The following is a 15,571-nucleotide window of genomic DNA, read 5'->3' as shown; positions in this document are numbered from 1 at the left end:
AATTGGGTTCACTTGACTAACACTACAGACAGACAGGTCTTTTTAAGCTTTGAACGCTTATTCCCCTTGCAATCCCAGTCAACTTGTTGGTCAACAAACATTAAATTAAGTTTTCCTTAGGGCAAATGTGCCTGTCGTTACACCCAAATTAACGTTCTTGGGTCAATTCTAAATTCTTGGTTCAACCTACCTAAGAGCATAAGTAGGCGTACCTTGTTTATCTCTCATTCCAGACAATCTAATGGTCAATTCAAATTCTGATGTCATTTTGAAATTCTTTACAGTTTTTTACTGTTTTAAAATGTAGAGTTAAGAGAAGGAGTCAAACTTCAGCAGAAAGAGCGGTGCCTTGAGGAGGAAAAGCCCCTTATCATATACGGAGTAATTTCTGTTCGTTTTAAGTTTTAATGTCGCTCCTTATTTTCATTTAAAAAACTTTTTTTTGCTTAATTATTAACAAGACTAAGTACAGATCAAGCATTAGAGATGAATATATTAAGGAATAAATAATAAAAGCTTACTAGCTAATCGGTTTAACAAAGAACTACGGTATAGAAAAAATGGAATTGCCATAATAATGTCCTTTCCATTTTTTCCGAATAATATCCTTCGCAATAACCAACTAGCCTATCCATTTGACAACATACTACAGGACTGACCAATGACAGCAAATACAAACCTCTGATCTTAATAAATTCTTCCCCAATGGCAATTCCCCTACCACGTCCTCTTCCAACTCCGGGAGGAGTTTGAGATCCTAAGGCAGGATAATCGCTCTGGGAGAGCCCCTGTGAACTTTCTGCAGAACTTTGACTCATTGCGAAGAAATCCGAAGATTGTGACAGTTGTGAAGGTCCTGAAATAAAGGCAGCTGGTATATTTTAATTCCCAATTTAAGGGCATTGTTAATACCATTTAGGAGTATAACTGAAGCCGTAATAATCACTAATGCAATAGACAACCCTGGTGTAGAATTTTCTCGATCAGAATCCCAAATTCTTTAAGAAGGCTAAATAAATAAAGCCCACCCGGGAACAGCAGGGCCCGTCTAAAAGCCATTTACAAGTAGAATATTTATATTTTATATTTATAGTATTATATTTTTGTTTTATTTCAAAACTAGTTATAAATAAATAGAAATTTATTTATCAAAAATAAATGGTTAGCAGCAGCAGAGCTTGAACGTTTTATTATCTTCTACTAAGTCAAAAATTTATAAAGCAACCAATGCTGCTTCAAAGTAAAGCTTTTGAATCTTTTATAATCTGCAAAAAATAGAGTACAGTTACCGTTATGAATGTACAAGGACAGGTACTTTTCCATTTAAAAATAATATTCTGAACTAACAGCTGAGCATGCTGGACAACAGACATAGACAACAAAGCTCAGCGTATGAAGAAAACCTCTTGCGAGGAATAGAGAAAGTGTTTTATGTAGTTCGGTTAGTAAAACAGAGCCAGAATTTACGGGTTAGGTTCTTCAAAACCACCAACATCGGAGAAGAGATTCCGAGAAGACATCGGACTTACAACTTAATATGAACAAAAAAATCCTAGAGGTAATTTTCGAAAGCAACCTGAAAGCAAAGAGCAGCATTAAAACTTAGAAAGAAGAGGAATTATTCCGAGTACCATGCGACTTCCCCCACCTCAAACTCCACTCTGCACAAGAGTTTGAATGTTTATTCCAAGTCTATAAGAACGATTGCTAGCTCTACGTAAAAATTGTATAGTGCTTTATTGATTAATTACCTTACCTATTATTTATTTAAGCCCTCAAAAAGCCTGTTTTATTATTCAATTATTTTAAAGCGTTAAAGCACAATAAAACTCAACGTCACTTATACATTTGTCAGCTAGTTTTTCCGTCAACCAAAGGTGTTGTGCTGATGATATGCTTTTGAATGAAAGTTTTCTCGCTGACCTACAAACACAAACGGTGTCTTTATTTCAAGAATAATACCATTATACGACATACAAAATATGTCGGTAGCAACACGACAATACGACATAGCAATTTTTATTAATCATCTACGCACAGGCGGCAGTTGCTGAGGTGCTGTCTTTTATAACATCTTTGAAATATATATTTTGGTCAGGATTTTTGAATAAAAAGGAATTGGAGAAAATATGGGAGCCCTACAATCCATCAAAAAAGATACAACGATTGAAAACCATGCAGTGGGTAACCGGTAAGGGACAAAAATTTTGTTTTTTAGGCTTTAGTGTCAGTGAAATTTTAATGAGAGGTAATCCTTGTCTTGGAAACAGTATGAATCAAATAACTTAAATTTTGGAATACAGGACCAATGCCTAAATTTTTGGATATCCGCTGTTCCTTCTAGAGAAAACTTTTTTTTCTACGATCAGGCTGAAATTTAAACACAATGACGGCTGATACTAAGTTGTTTTTTTTTCTTTCTTTTACAGCATCTTTCAAATGCATATTAGAATGGTATAGGACCAAAGCCGTATCCAGAGGGGGTTTGAACCCCTTCCCCCAAAATGTTTTTGTGACTCGTTAAGACGTAGCAAATATGAATATAAACAAATTTTTGATGTATTTTTAAAGTGTTTGTTGTACCCCCTATTCCCCCCCCCCAAAATACTTCTTTTTGAATGAGGTTGTTTAGAAAGCTTAGTCCAATTTGCCAATGCATAGCAAATTAATACATTATTATAGTAAACTAATATAAAGGCAGTTTCTAGTCACTTTTCATTTTTAAAGTTTGAGATTGGTAATTATGTTATAATGCTTAATTTTATAAATAAAATAAAAAAGTTGCATTACTTGAACAACTTGGGCTGATTAAACGAGACCAAGCACGACGAAAAACAAAATAAATTCAGCATTCAATCTTAAAATTAAAAATATGAAGATACTCAAATAGATTCTTAAAAACATACCCTGGTTCATATGGGGTTTAGGATATTTTTAATTTAACTTGAAATATCCAATCGATAGCTTTTGAATTAAAATTTCGTAAAGTCACGTTTCAATTGACCTTATTCAGGCAGTTCAAGGTACAGAAAATCGGGAAAAAATAGAGGGGGACAGGGAAACCGCCCGTAGCTTTAACCCTCCCTTTATATTTTCAAATTTTCTTGTTTTGGGCGGTTTTATTCAAAAATAACCTTTTTGATAGACTCGTTGAAAAAAAAAAAAAACCCACAAAATTGTCCTCCGATTCTCTTTTAATTTCAAAAAGGCATTTACCTTTAAGTTCAGCAGGTTACGTGGTAAATTAGGAATGTTGCAAGGAGGGGGAGCCGGGTTTCTTAGCATTATTTAACAAGAACTAGGAGCTCATATGGCACTTGTGATGAGGCCGTAAGAGCCAAGAGCTCATATAGTATGAGCTCTAGCAAAATTCTAAGAATCAATAGATTGATTTAAAAGGAAATTCAGAGGCTTAATGCCGGTCGGGATTTAAAGTAAGAGCTCTGAGTCACGAGGTCCTTCTAAATATTAAAATTCATTAAGATCCGATCACCCACTCGTAAGTTAAAAATACCTCATTTTTTTCTAATTTTTCATCTCCCTTCAGCCCCCCAGATGGTCGAATCGGGGAAAAAGACTTTATCAAGTCAATTTGTGCAGCTCCCTGACACCAATTTTCATTGTCCTAGCAGGTCCAGAAGCACCAAACTCAACAAAGCACTGAACCCCACCCCCTAACTCCCCCAAAGAGAGCGGATCCAGTCAGGTTACGTCAATCACGTATCTACGACATTTATAAGCGTTTTCCAAGATTTCCCCCTCCAACTCCCCCCAATGTCAACAGATCTGGTCGGGATTTGAAATAAGAGCCCTAAGACACGAGTTCCTTCTAAATATGAAATTTCCTTAAGATCCAGTCAACCGTTCTTAAGGTAAAAATACCCAAATTTTTCTGATTTTTCCAGATTAACAGCCCCCAGCTCCCTTAAAGAGAACGGATCCATTTCAATTATGTCAATCACGTATCTATAACTTGTTCTTATTCTTCCCATCAAGTCTTTTATCCCGATCTCTCCACTCTAAGCGTTATCCAAGATTTCCGCCCTCCCCCAATGACCCTGGATCCGGTCAGAATTTAAAATAAGAGATCCAAATTACGAGATCCTTCTAAATATTAGATTTCACTAGGATCCGATCACTCCTTCGTAAGTTAAAAATACCTCTTTTTTTCTAATTTTTTAGAATTACACTTACCCCCTCCCCCCAAAGAGTGTGGATCCGTTCCGGTTATCTTAATCACGTATCTAGGACTTGTGGTTATTTTTCCCACCAAGTTTCATCCCGATCCCTCCACTCTAAGCGTTTTCTAAGATTTTAGCTCCTCCCCCAATGTCACCGGATCCTGTTGGTATTTAGAATAAGAGCTATGGGACACGATATCCTTCCAAACATCAAATTTCATTAAGATCCGATCACTCCTTCGGAAGTTAAAAATAACTTATTTTTTTCTAATTTCTCAGAATTAACCTCCCCCCCAATTCCCCCAAAGAGAGCAGATCCGTTCCGGTTATGTCAGTCACGTATCTAGGACGTGTGATTATTTTTTCCACCAAGTTTCATCCCGATCCCTCCACTCTAAATGTTTTCCAAGATTTTAGCCCCCCCCCCAACTCCCCGCAATGTCACCGGATCCAGTCGGGATTTAAAACAAGAGCTCTGAGACACGACATCCTTCCAAACGTCAAATTTCATGAAGATCCGATCACTCCTTCGTAAGTTAAAAATACGTAATTTTTTTTATAATTTTTCAGAATTAACCCACCCCCCAACTCCGCCAAAGAGAGTGGATCCGTTCCGGTTATGTCAATCACGTATCTAGGACTTTTAATTATTTTTCCAACAAGTTTCATCCCGATCCCTTCACTCTAAGCGTTTTCCAAGATTTTAGGTTCCCCCCAAACTTCCCCCTAATGTCACCAAACCCGGCCGGGATTTAAAATAAGAGCTCTGAGACACGATATCCTTCCAAACATCAAATTTCATTAAGATCCGATTACCCGTTCGTAAGTTCAAAATACCTCATTTTTTTTATTTAACCGTCCCCCCACTCCCCCCCCCCCCCCAGATGGTCGAATCGGGGAAACGACAATTTCTAATTTAATCTGGTCTGGTTCCTGATACGCCTGCCAAATTTCATCTACCTAGCTTACCTGGAAGTGCCTGAAGTAGCAAAACCGGGACAGATATACCGACAAAATTTGCGATCGCTTTATGTCACTTGGTAGTGAACTAAGTGCCATAAAAACAACAAATTGACAAATTATAACAAATCCAGAGAAAATCTGGAGTTCAATTTCTAATGAGGTCAACCCTCATATACATTTTTTGGTGGCGGCAGGCACCAAATATGAACTAACAGGGTTAAGAAATCAGTCAAAGCATATGGCACCAAACATCTAGCTTTCGTTTGAAGCTGAAGTTTTCTTTGAGAATCAACAGAAGTTTGAAATATTACACTCACAAAGCATTGTCAAAATTAACTAAATAGTTTCGCTTAATCAATTTTGCAGGTCAATTTGGCAACAATGACGCCAAGTGTGACCTCTTAATCACAGAATCTATCCAGTTGCACCTAGGTTGTCGGTTTTAACACCACTTTAGCCTCATTTTATGCCTTACCTCCATAACTATCTGATTTCCACGCGTTTCCGTTTGCAGACACGGCTTCATTTCTTCTACTCACTGCCTCATAAGAGCTAGGATTCAATTTAGCTGAAAAAAATACAAATAAATAATACTAAAAAAATACAAGGTCCACTGTCAGCTATAAATATAAGGAGCTGATAATAGTTAGAACACCTTTTCCTCATACATCAATCTAGGCGTCTTTATTGTATAAAATAATTAAAAAAATAACTATAAAACAGTTTATTAAATATAATAATCTAAAAAAAAATCTAAAATAATAATTTTTTGAACACTTTTGGGAATAAGTTTATTTTAAACAAAGCATTTTACAAATTCAAATAAAAATTCTCACTACGAAACCTTCAGCTCCTTACGTAGATCATCAACGATTATATGTAATAAAATAATTATTACATAAGATATAATTCTAACGTTATACAGCAAATAGTATCGGATTTTTGTCAGTGTTGCCATGCTGAGCAACACAAATAATTAATTAAAATTTGCAAATAATACTTGAGCTAAAGATTCACCTTCGTTTCGGGCATTTTACATCAGTTGTTTTGTTTTTTCGAGACCCGGCAAAATAGACGATATATAGACGAAGGGAGATTAAAGGGAACTTACGGCTCTTTATTTCCCCTTTCCTTTAAAAATGATTTTATAATTATTTGATGGCTCGTGGAGAGCAGCAGATTTTGGCCTAAAAATAGACTTTCGACACTTCAAGTGTAATCTTTCAATCTTTCAAGGGTAATCTCAAGTGTAATCAGTTGTTTTGTTTTTTCAAGACGCGGCAAGATAGACGATGTAGTTCTCAAGATAAAAATTACATATTTTTGACATTTATGAATGTATTATCACATTTTTTTAATGTAATTTTGACTAGGCACTTAAAACAGACCAAAAACGTTGATCAGGATTATCACCTCACTGTTTTTGTTACTTATGTTGGCTTGACCTTATGGGATTCAAGTTCACTTGAGGATCCCAACCCCGGAGATTTTGAAGAAAAAAGTTAGAAGGAAACTCTGATACTAAACAACCCTGGTAAAAAAAAAAACATCCCTCCGTATGCTTCTTTCACATTAATCCTTTCCCCTAGAAAGAAAAAAAAATAGTCAAATGAAACCCTCAAAAATGTTGGCTTTGTTAGAGTAATATTATTATAAAATCATTATATGATTTAATGCTATTGTGTATTATTCTATGTTATAATATTAAATAAAAAAAAAACAAGTGTTTTCAACTGAAAGTAAGGAGCGACATTAAAACTTAAAACGAACAGAAATTACTTCATATATGAAAGGGGCTGCTTCCTCATCAATGCCCCGCTCTTTACGCTAAAGTTTGACTCTTTCTCTCAACTCTTCTTTTTAAAACAGTAAAAAACTTTGGCGTACAGAGCGGGGAATATATATATATATATATATATATATATATATATATATATATATATATATATATATATATATATATATATATATATATATATATATATATATATATATATATATATAAATAAGGTTAGACCCGGTGTTTTTTTTTAATTTCAGAGCTAAATAAAATGTTATTTGAAAAATAAGGAACAGAAATACCATAGGAGGGTCTTTTCACCGGCTCTTTTACAAGAGGCCTTCTCAGATTTAATTTGGAAAAGTCCTCTTCAATTTCTAGATCTTCAAACTCAGGAATGGAATTTATATCTTCATCATCCCACTGAAATTAATGAAAATTTTAATCAAAGTAACATATTGAATCTGTAGGGTGCTACCACTAACTACCAAGACTGGTAAATATAAGTACAACACTTAAACATATATTAGGAATTCTCCTAAAGCCATGTCGCCTTATTGGCCAAAACATTGTTAGCCTTTGAATGCTGACCGGCCATAAAAGAAAGCCACTATTATGACATTTCCCATCTTCTTGAGAAATATCTCAAGACAAATCTGACATATTCTCTTTTCATAATCTTTCTCCAACCTATATCGGTTATGATCAATGGCAGTATATAAAAAACAGTCATTTTTAATTACCAGCTAGTAGGACAAAACTCAGCTTGAACAGACTATGAACTCATGAACTAAACTCAGACCAAAAATGAAAACAAGGCCTCTTTTCCTGGAACCCGAGGTGATGAACAATGAAGAGAGGGGTTAATTGAATGACCTAACTTTTACCACAGTAACAATTCACTGGTCATTAATAAACCATTATGGCCCTGTGAACTAATCGAAAAAAAGCCAATGTATTTTCAATCAGCTTCAAAATACATCAATAATTATAATAAGTATTAATAAATAAATAAATCAATACTTTCAAAAACCCACGGAAAGCCAAGTTGTATAAGAGAGAAAAGGACTTCAAAAGGGAAATGAATTAATGTAAATACAAAAACAAGGATTTATCTGTTGACAAAATGGATGACATACTATGTCTCAAAGATAATAATTATAATCTTTTTTAAAGTAATAATTCGGCGAGGGGAAAAACTGTTTTGATAAATTGAAAATTTAGGGAGATTGGAACTAGAACAAGGTTTTGACCTTAAACACAAATCGAAACACCAAAAAAAAAAAAAAAAAAAAAAAGAAAGTGAACCAAACAGAAGACTCCATGGACATGAAATATTTTAATAAGTAATAAGTACATTTACATGTAAGGGATTGTAAATTCAACCAGAAATAGCATCTCATATCAGATTACTTATTCCAAAGTTTTCACCATCACATCAGAGAAATGCCACTAAACCTTATGGGCTTCGGTGCTTTCTAGTGGGACACCTATCACATGAAGGTAAAAATGGTATCCCTAAAGTAAACCTTGCGGATTACATGCGAATTAGTTAAATATCAGAATTTACATAAAGCATCCATACATAAGTAAATCAAATATGTCATCAGTAACTACAAACCAGTGAAAGAAATATATATATACATATATATATATATATATATATATATATATATATATATATATATATATATATATATATATATATATATATATATCAAATAGTTCGTGGTAACGAACTGTAGTAAGGAGCGACCCGGCTCAATAGTAAACGAAACTCTAAAAAAGAAAATTTTGATGCTAAAAGATACATCAAAAGAATCGGATTTTCATGCTGATTTTAAATATATAAGTTTCATCAAATTTAGTCTTTGTCATCAAAAGTTACGAGCCTGAGAAAATTTACCTTATTTTTGAAAATAGGGGGAAACACCCCATAAACGTCATCGAATCTTAACAAAAATCACACCATCGCATTCAGCGTATCAGAGAACCCTATAGCAAAAATTTTCAAGCTCCTATATACAAAAATGTGGAATTTCATATTTTTTGCCAGAAGACAGATCACAGGTGCGTGTTTATTTGTTTGTTTTTTGTTTTTTTTTCCCAGGGGTCATCGTATCGACCAAGTAATCCTAGAATATCGCAAGAGGGCTCATTCTAATGGAAATGAAAAGTTCTAGTGCCCTTTTAAGTGACCAAAAATTGGAGGGCACCTAGGCCCCCTCCCACGCTCATTTTTTCCCAAAGTCAACGGATCAAAATTTTGAGATTGCCATTTTGTTCCACATAGTCGAAAACCATCATAACTATGTCTTTGGGCATGACTTACTCCCCCACAGTCCCTGGGGGAGGGGCTACAAATTACAAACTTTGACCAGTGTTTACATACAGTAATGGTTATTGGGAAGTGTACATACGTTTTCAGGGGGATTCTTTTGGTTTTGGGGGTTGGTTGAGGGGAGGGGGCTATGTGGGAGGATCTTTTCTTGGAGGAATATGTCATGGGGGAAGAGAAACTCAATGAAAAGGGCGCAGGATTTTCTAGCATTACTGTAAAATAAAAACAATGAAAAAATACATGAAAAAGTTTTTTCAATTGAAAGTAAGGAGTAGCATTAAAACGAACAGAGATTATTAAGCATATGAGGGGTTCTAAAAATACTTTAGCATAAAGAGCGAGGTATTTAGGAGGAGATAAATACATTGCTCTTTATGCTAAAGTATTTTTGGTAATTCCAACTACTTATTCTACGGCCTTTCTGATTCAGGGGTCACTCTTAAACAATTGGGACAAAATTTAAGATTTAGAATAAAGAACGAGGTATTAAAGAGGGGACAAACCCCCATATATACATAATAAAAATATATGAATATAAAAGTTTGTTACGTAATTTAATTCTTAAGTTATGTATATTTTTTACTAATAAAAACGTTCGTTAAAAATTAAAAGTTCTAGTTGCCTTTATAAGTAACCGAAAAATTGGAGGGCAACTACGCCTCCTTTCCCACCCCTCATTTCTCAAAATGGTCTAATCAAAATTAAGTGAAAGCCATTTAGCCAAAAAAAGAATTAGTACGCAAATTTTATTTTAATAATTTATGTGCGGAGAGCAAAAATCAAACATGCATTAATTCAAAAACGTTCAGAAATAAAATAAAAAAAACTAGTTTTTTTTACTGAAAGTAAGGAGCGACATTAAAACTTAAAACGAACAGAAATTACTCCGTATATGAAATGGGTTTTCCCCTCCGCAATCCCTCGCTCTTTACGCTAAAGTTTGACTCTTTGACACAATTCTAATTTTTAAAACAATTAAGTAATTGTAGTTGTGTCCCTGTGTCCCACCTGTGAATATCTATATATATAAATAGACTGATATATATATATATATCTATATATATATAAATAAGTTGTCTGTGGGTCTGTCGAGTGACGCCACGTCATCATGTCGTCATGAAGTTAGTTGTCGTCATGTTTGTTATGACGATGACGTCATCAAAGGTATTTAAGAAAATCGTTCAAAGACAAATTTTTAATTGTAAGAAGATCGTGGACGGAAAAATGTTTAATTTTAAAGTGACTGAAGAACCTACAATGGCAACAGCCGAGGAAGCTGCTCAAAAGACAAATTTTTAATTGTAAGAAGATCGTGGACGGAAAAATGTTTAATTGTAAAATGACTGAAGAACCTACAATGGCAATAGCCGAGGAAGCTGCTGAAAGATTCTATGCCAAAAAACTTGCGGCTGATAGAGAAAGTAAGAAAAGAAAGCGTGCCGAGGAAAAAATAAAAAAAGGAAAAAAACTGAAAAATAAAGGAGAAGAACAAAACTTAAAAAACATAAAAATAACTAAAAACTAAAAATGTAAAGCCTCCAAAAAAAAACTAAAAAGAAAAAAGAAAAAAAACTAAAAAACTAAAAAAAAAGGTAAAAACCAAAAAAAAACTAAAAAGAAAAAAGGGGAAAAACACAAAAATTTATTTCATCATATACCAATTCAAAAACGAATGTATATACAGACCGGGACACCGGGACACAAATGACAACCGGGACATAGGGAATATAAATGACGATCGGGACACAGGGACACAACTACAACGGGGACGCCGGGGGGCACAGGGGGATATATAAATGACGACGGGGACATAGGGAATGTTCGATTAGCAATCACCATCAAAAAAGCTCAAGGGCAATCATTAGAATCATGAGGTATAGATCTGAATACGGATTGTTTTTACCATGGACAATTATATGTTTCATGTTCAAGAGTCGGTAAACCTGACAATCTATTTATATGCACAGACAATGGGACAGCGAAGAATGTTGTATATTCGCAAGTTTTACGTAGTTAAAAACATATATATATATATATATATATATATATATATATATATATATATATATATATATATATTTATATATAAATATATATATATATATATATATATATATATATATATATATATATATATATATTTATATATAAATATATATTTATATATATATATATGTATTATATATATATATATATATATATATATATATATATATATATATATATATATATATATATATATATATGTATATATATATATATATATATATATATATATATATATTCAAAGGTGGGACACAGGGACACAACTACAATGGCGCGTAACTAATATGGCACGTAACGACTTACGCGCGCTGGGGGGCTTAGGGGGGCACCACCCCAACACCAACTAGGTGTTGGGGTGGTGCGAAGCGCCACCCTAACAGCAAGTATATATATATATGTATATATATATATATATATATATATATATATATATATATATATATATATATATATATATATATATATATATATATATATATATATATATATATATATATATATATATATATATATATATATATGTTTTTTAACTACGTAAAACTTGGGAATATACAACATTCTTGGCTGTCCCATTGTATGTGCATATAAATAAATTTTCAGGTTTACCAACTCTTGAACATGCAACATACAATTGTCCATGGGAAAAATAATCCGTATTCAGATCTATACCTCATTATTTCCCAGTCTGTAATTTCTCTTTGAGTGTCCCGGTCGTCATTTGTGTCCCGGTCTGTAATTTCGTCAGTCGACATACATGACGTCAGTTGACAAACAACTTCATGACGGCATACAGCTCAATCCTTATAATGACGCCAGTCGACACACAAACATGACGTCAGTCAACAGACAAACAACTTATTTTTAAATATATATATATATATATATATATATATATATATATATATATATATATATATATAAGCTGGCTCTATGTTTCAGAGGCGAGTTGAAACGGAGATTATATTTATTCTGTCATAGCAACCTTATGTTTACCGGTATATTAGAAAACTTATGGAAGGTAAAAAAAAAAAAAAAAAAAAAAAAAAAAAAAAAAAAAAAAAAAAAAAAAAAAAAAAAAAAAAAAAAAAAAACGCCATCAGGGGAAAAGTTTGAATGTGACAAACCCACAGATTACACTGATTAGCCTTTAATCAAATTAACTACTACTTCTATCAACTCATCGCAGCAACAAGCCGCCTTATGTAAAAAAAAAAAACTAAGCACACTCATTCTCAATTATCTATTCTGAAGATAATTGAAGCCTCCCTCTTTACACCAACCCAGGAAAGTCCCATTTCCCTAAAATCTTTACTGACAACATCCTCCCACCTCAGCCGACGACGAACTGCTTTTCGTTTAGCCCTAGACGGTTGGCCAAAAAGGACAATCTTTGGCAATCTGTCATCCTTTATCCACAGAACGTGCCCTAGTCATCCAAACCCTTCTCATTATAGCTTTAAAAAAGCGAGATTGAATCGCACTTTTCGCACGTTTGAAATACGGGCAATCAGTCGGGTACCCAAAACAATCCGTCAAAATTTCTCTAGAAAACATCCAGCAATTCTTAGGAGCGCCCATGCTTCAGAACGATACTTGATCACTGTCATTACTTTAGCTTCCAATATTCTAATCTTCTTTCGCAGATTTATCTTCCCATTCTCCAAAACTTTTTTCAACTATGAAAAAAACACCCTGGGTGTTGGCTATTTTACTTTTAATATCTTCATTGCACCCACCATCTTTACTAATAATACTACCTAGGTAAGTGAAGCTGTCCACTTAATTGATATTTTTGTTACCTAACGTCTCCTTTTTTCTTCACTTATGCCTAAGCATAGCGTCTAGTCTTCTTAACATTAGCATTCAAACCTATTCTAGTACCGTGAACTCTCTAAACCTGTAAATGTTCATTCATTTTGCTCACAGTTTCATCTCGGATGCTTAAATCACCAGCATAATCTAAGTCCAGGAAAGTTATGACCAGCAATACTAGGACTCGAACCCTTGTCCTTACGGACAAAACATTTCAAATATAGCGTGGTAACCACTCGGCTTGGACGGTTTAATAATAATAATAAAAAAAGATTATGTTTTATTTACGCTAATTTTTTTCCAGTATTAAAGGCTTCTGGATGCGAAGCTGGAATGTTCAAACTATCACATAATAAAGGTTAATAGCGAAAAAGACAATGTTATTGCTTAATTCAACCAGACTTACAAAAGGGAGAGAACCTGCTTCTTTGTTAATAGCGCCACCAATATGCAAATGAAAAATGGCTTACCGTTACATGTTTGTTTATTTAGCACCAAAAGGAAAAGAGAAGAACCCGCGGAACAGAAGACATAAGAGAGAGAGAGAAAAAGAAACACCTTTAAGGAAACATTTCAAGGACATTTTTAAATTGTTTAAGCATTTAACAGGACATTATTTATTTGAAATGGGGGGGGGGGCTTCTTATAAGGCCTTTGAAATAAATACTTACAGAAACCATTGGTGTCGGTCCTGAGCTACTTGCAAGAGGTTGGTTTGCTGGACTCTCAATATCATAAAAGTCACTACACAAGTCAATAACTGATAAGGCCCATGCCCTGACTGCATGAACTGAACAATACTTAGGGTTGTCTCTGTTCTCATGAAACTAGAAAAAAAAAATTACAACTACTATTTATTTGATTATAGCCGTAGAATATATATATATATATATATATATATATATATATATATATATATATATATATATATATATATATATATATATATATATATATTCCAACTCGCTACAGCAACAAGCCATCTGAGGCCAACAGTGCTATGATAGCTCCTCGTCCATCACAACCTTTTCAAAGCCTCCTTCTTCACACCTTCCCACGAAGTTGCTATTTCTCTAAAACCTTTCCTTACAACATCCAAGAGCGAGATTGTATAAAATTTTTCGTACAGCTTACTATTTGTGAAACTGTCAGTTAGTCGGGTACCTAAAACAATCTACAGGCCAGACAAGGTATATCTAAATTTTACAAGGTAGTCTACTTCAGTCTTCAGAATACAATTTTTGTTCGAACGGTTAATAATACTTTGGATTCAATTCAGAGCAGCCCCTCTTCCATTCTTGGTCTTCGTCAATCAAAATTAGAAACGTTCTATAGCTATCGTACAAAATAAGTTTTCGAATAATCTACTAAGTTTGATAATAGACGATACCGGTCTGACACTTAATGGTGGGGTGAAAACCCTTTTCTAGATCAGAAAATAATGTAATTTCAGGACCCCATTTTTTCAATTTTCCAAGGCTGGAAATCCGTATGCAACTTTTCTGGAAAACATTTAGCAAATAGTCCTCCGTTTATCAGAGCGCCCACGCTTCAGAAGACAGTTGATCACAGCAATCACTTTAGCTTCCAATAATCTAACCTTGGCCCGCAGATTTCCAAGCATTTTTCAACAGTGAAAAAACACCCTGGGCCTTTGCTACTCTACTTTTAACATTTTCACTGCACCAATAATATTATCTAGGTCAGTGAAGTTGTCCACTTGATCGATCTTCTCGTTACCCAACATCACCTCTTCACCTTCACTTATTCCTAGTTTTAACGACTTAGTCTTATTAACATTAATTTTTAAACCCACTCTTGCACCCTCAACTTGCCCAACCTTTAAAAATTTATTTATTTGGCTTTTATTTTCCTCTAGGATGATTCAATCATCAACATAATCTAAGTCTAGGAGAGTTTTGCTTCCACATATCACATTTCAATCTCCCTTTGAGAACTGTTTTAAATTCTCTAAAAGTCATCCCTTAACTTTAAGGTAGGTGTCAACAGTTTTATTGAAATTGTTCAATGTTTTTTTTTTGCATCTGCAAACGCCAAGAATAGCAGCATATCAGCTTTCGCTGGATCACGAATCCTATATCCCTTGTATTTAGGGATATCCTATATCCATGTTTCTAAGCCCAGGGCCTAGGGGGTCGAGTCTCAACAAAAGTAATATACTTCAATCAAGAAGACCATTTGATTCCCTAGTCAATTAGTTTCAATCAAATGTACAAATACACATGAACGTATGTAAAAATGGAAAATTAAAACCTGAGACAGTTGTTTATTCACAGAAAATTCCCTCAGCACTCAAAATTCAAGCCAAATTACCGTGAAATTAAATAGAGGGAATGAGGAGAAAAGGGAAAGAGAGAGGGGAGAAAGATAGGAAGAGAGAGAGAGGAGGAACAGGGAGAGATAGAAAGGGAGAGGTATAGGGATGAA

At 34.0% G+C, this 15,571-nt stretch overlaps 1 protein-coding gene across 3 annotated transcripts in view; it reads right to left on the bottom strand.

The window, feature by feature from the left end:
* Nucleotides 1–518: 518 nt before the first annotated feature.
* The window catches only part of LOC136026564 (protein maelstrom 1-like), a 55,881-nt gene continuing 40,828 nt past the window's right edge, over nt 519–15,571 (bottom strand). For all 3 annotated transcript variants that reach the window (XM_065703255.1, XM_065703253.1, XM_065703254.1), the window contains exons 8-11: nt 13,795–13,950; nt 7,227–7,347; nt 5,620–5,712; nt 519–856 (exon numbers count right to left, since the gene is read on the bottom strand). In XM_065703255.1, coding sequence (XP_065559327.1) covers nt 534–856; nt 5,620–5,712; nt 7,227–7,347; nt 13,795–13,950 — 693 coding nt within the window. In that variant the 3' untranslated portion in view covers nt 519–533. The remainder of the gene's footprint in view (nt 857–5,619; nt 5,713–7,226; nt 7,348–13,794; nt 13,951–15,571) is intronic.

Source organism: Artemia franciscana, chromosome 4 (assembly GCF_032884065.1).
Source record: "Artemia franciscana chromosome 4, ASM3288406v1, whole genome shotgun sequence".
Lineage (NCBI taxonomy): Eukaryota > Metazoa > Arthropoda > Branchiopoda > Anostraca > Artemiidae > Artemia > Artemia franciscana.
This window is presented reverse-complemented; position numbering and strand designations above follow the sequence as displayed.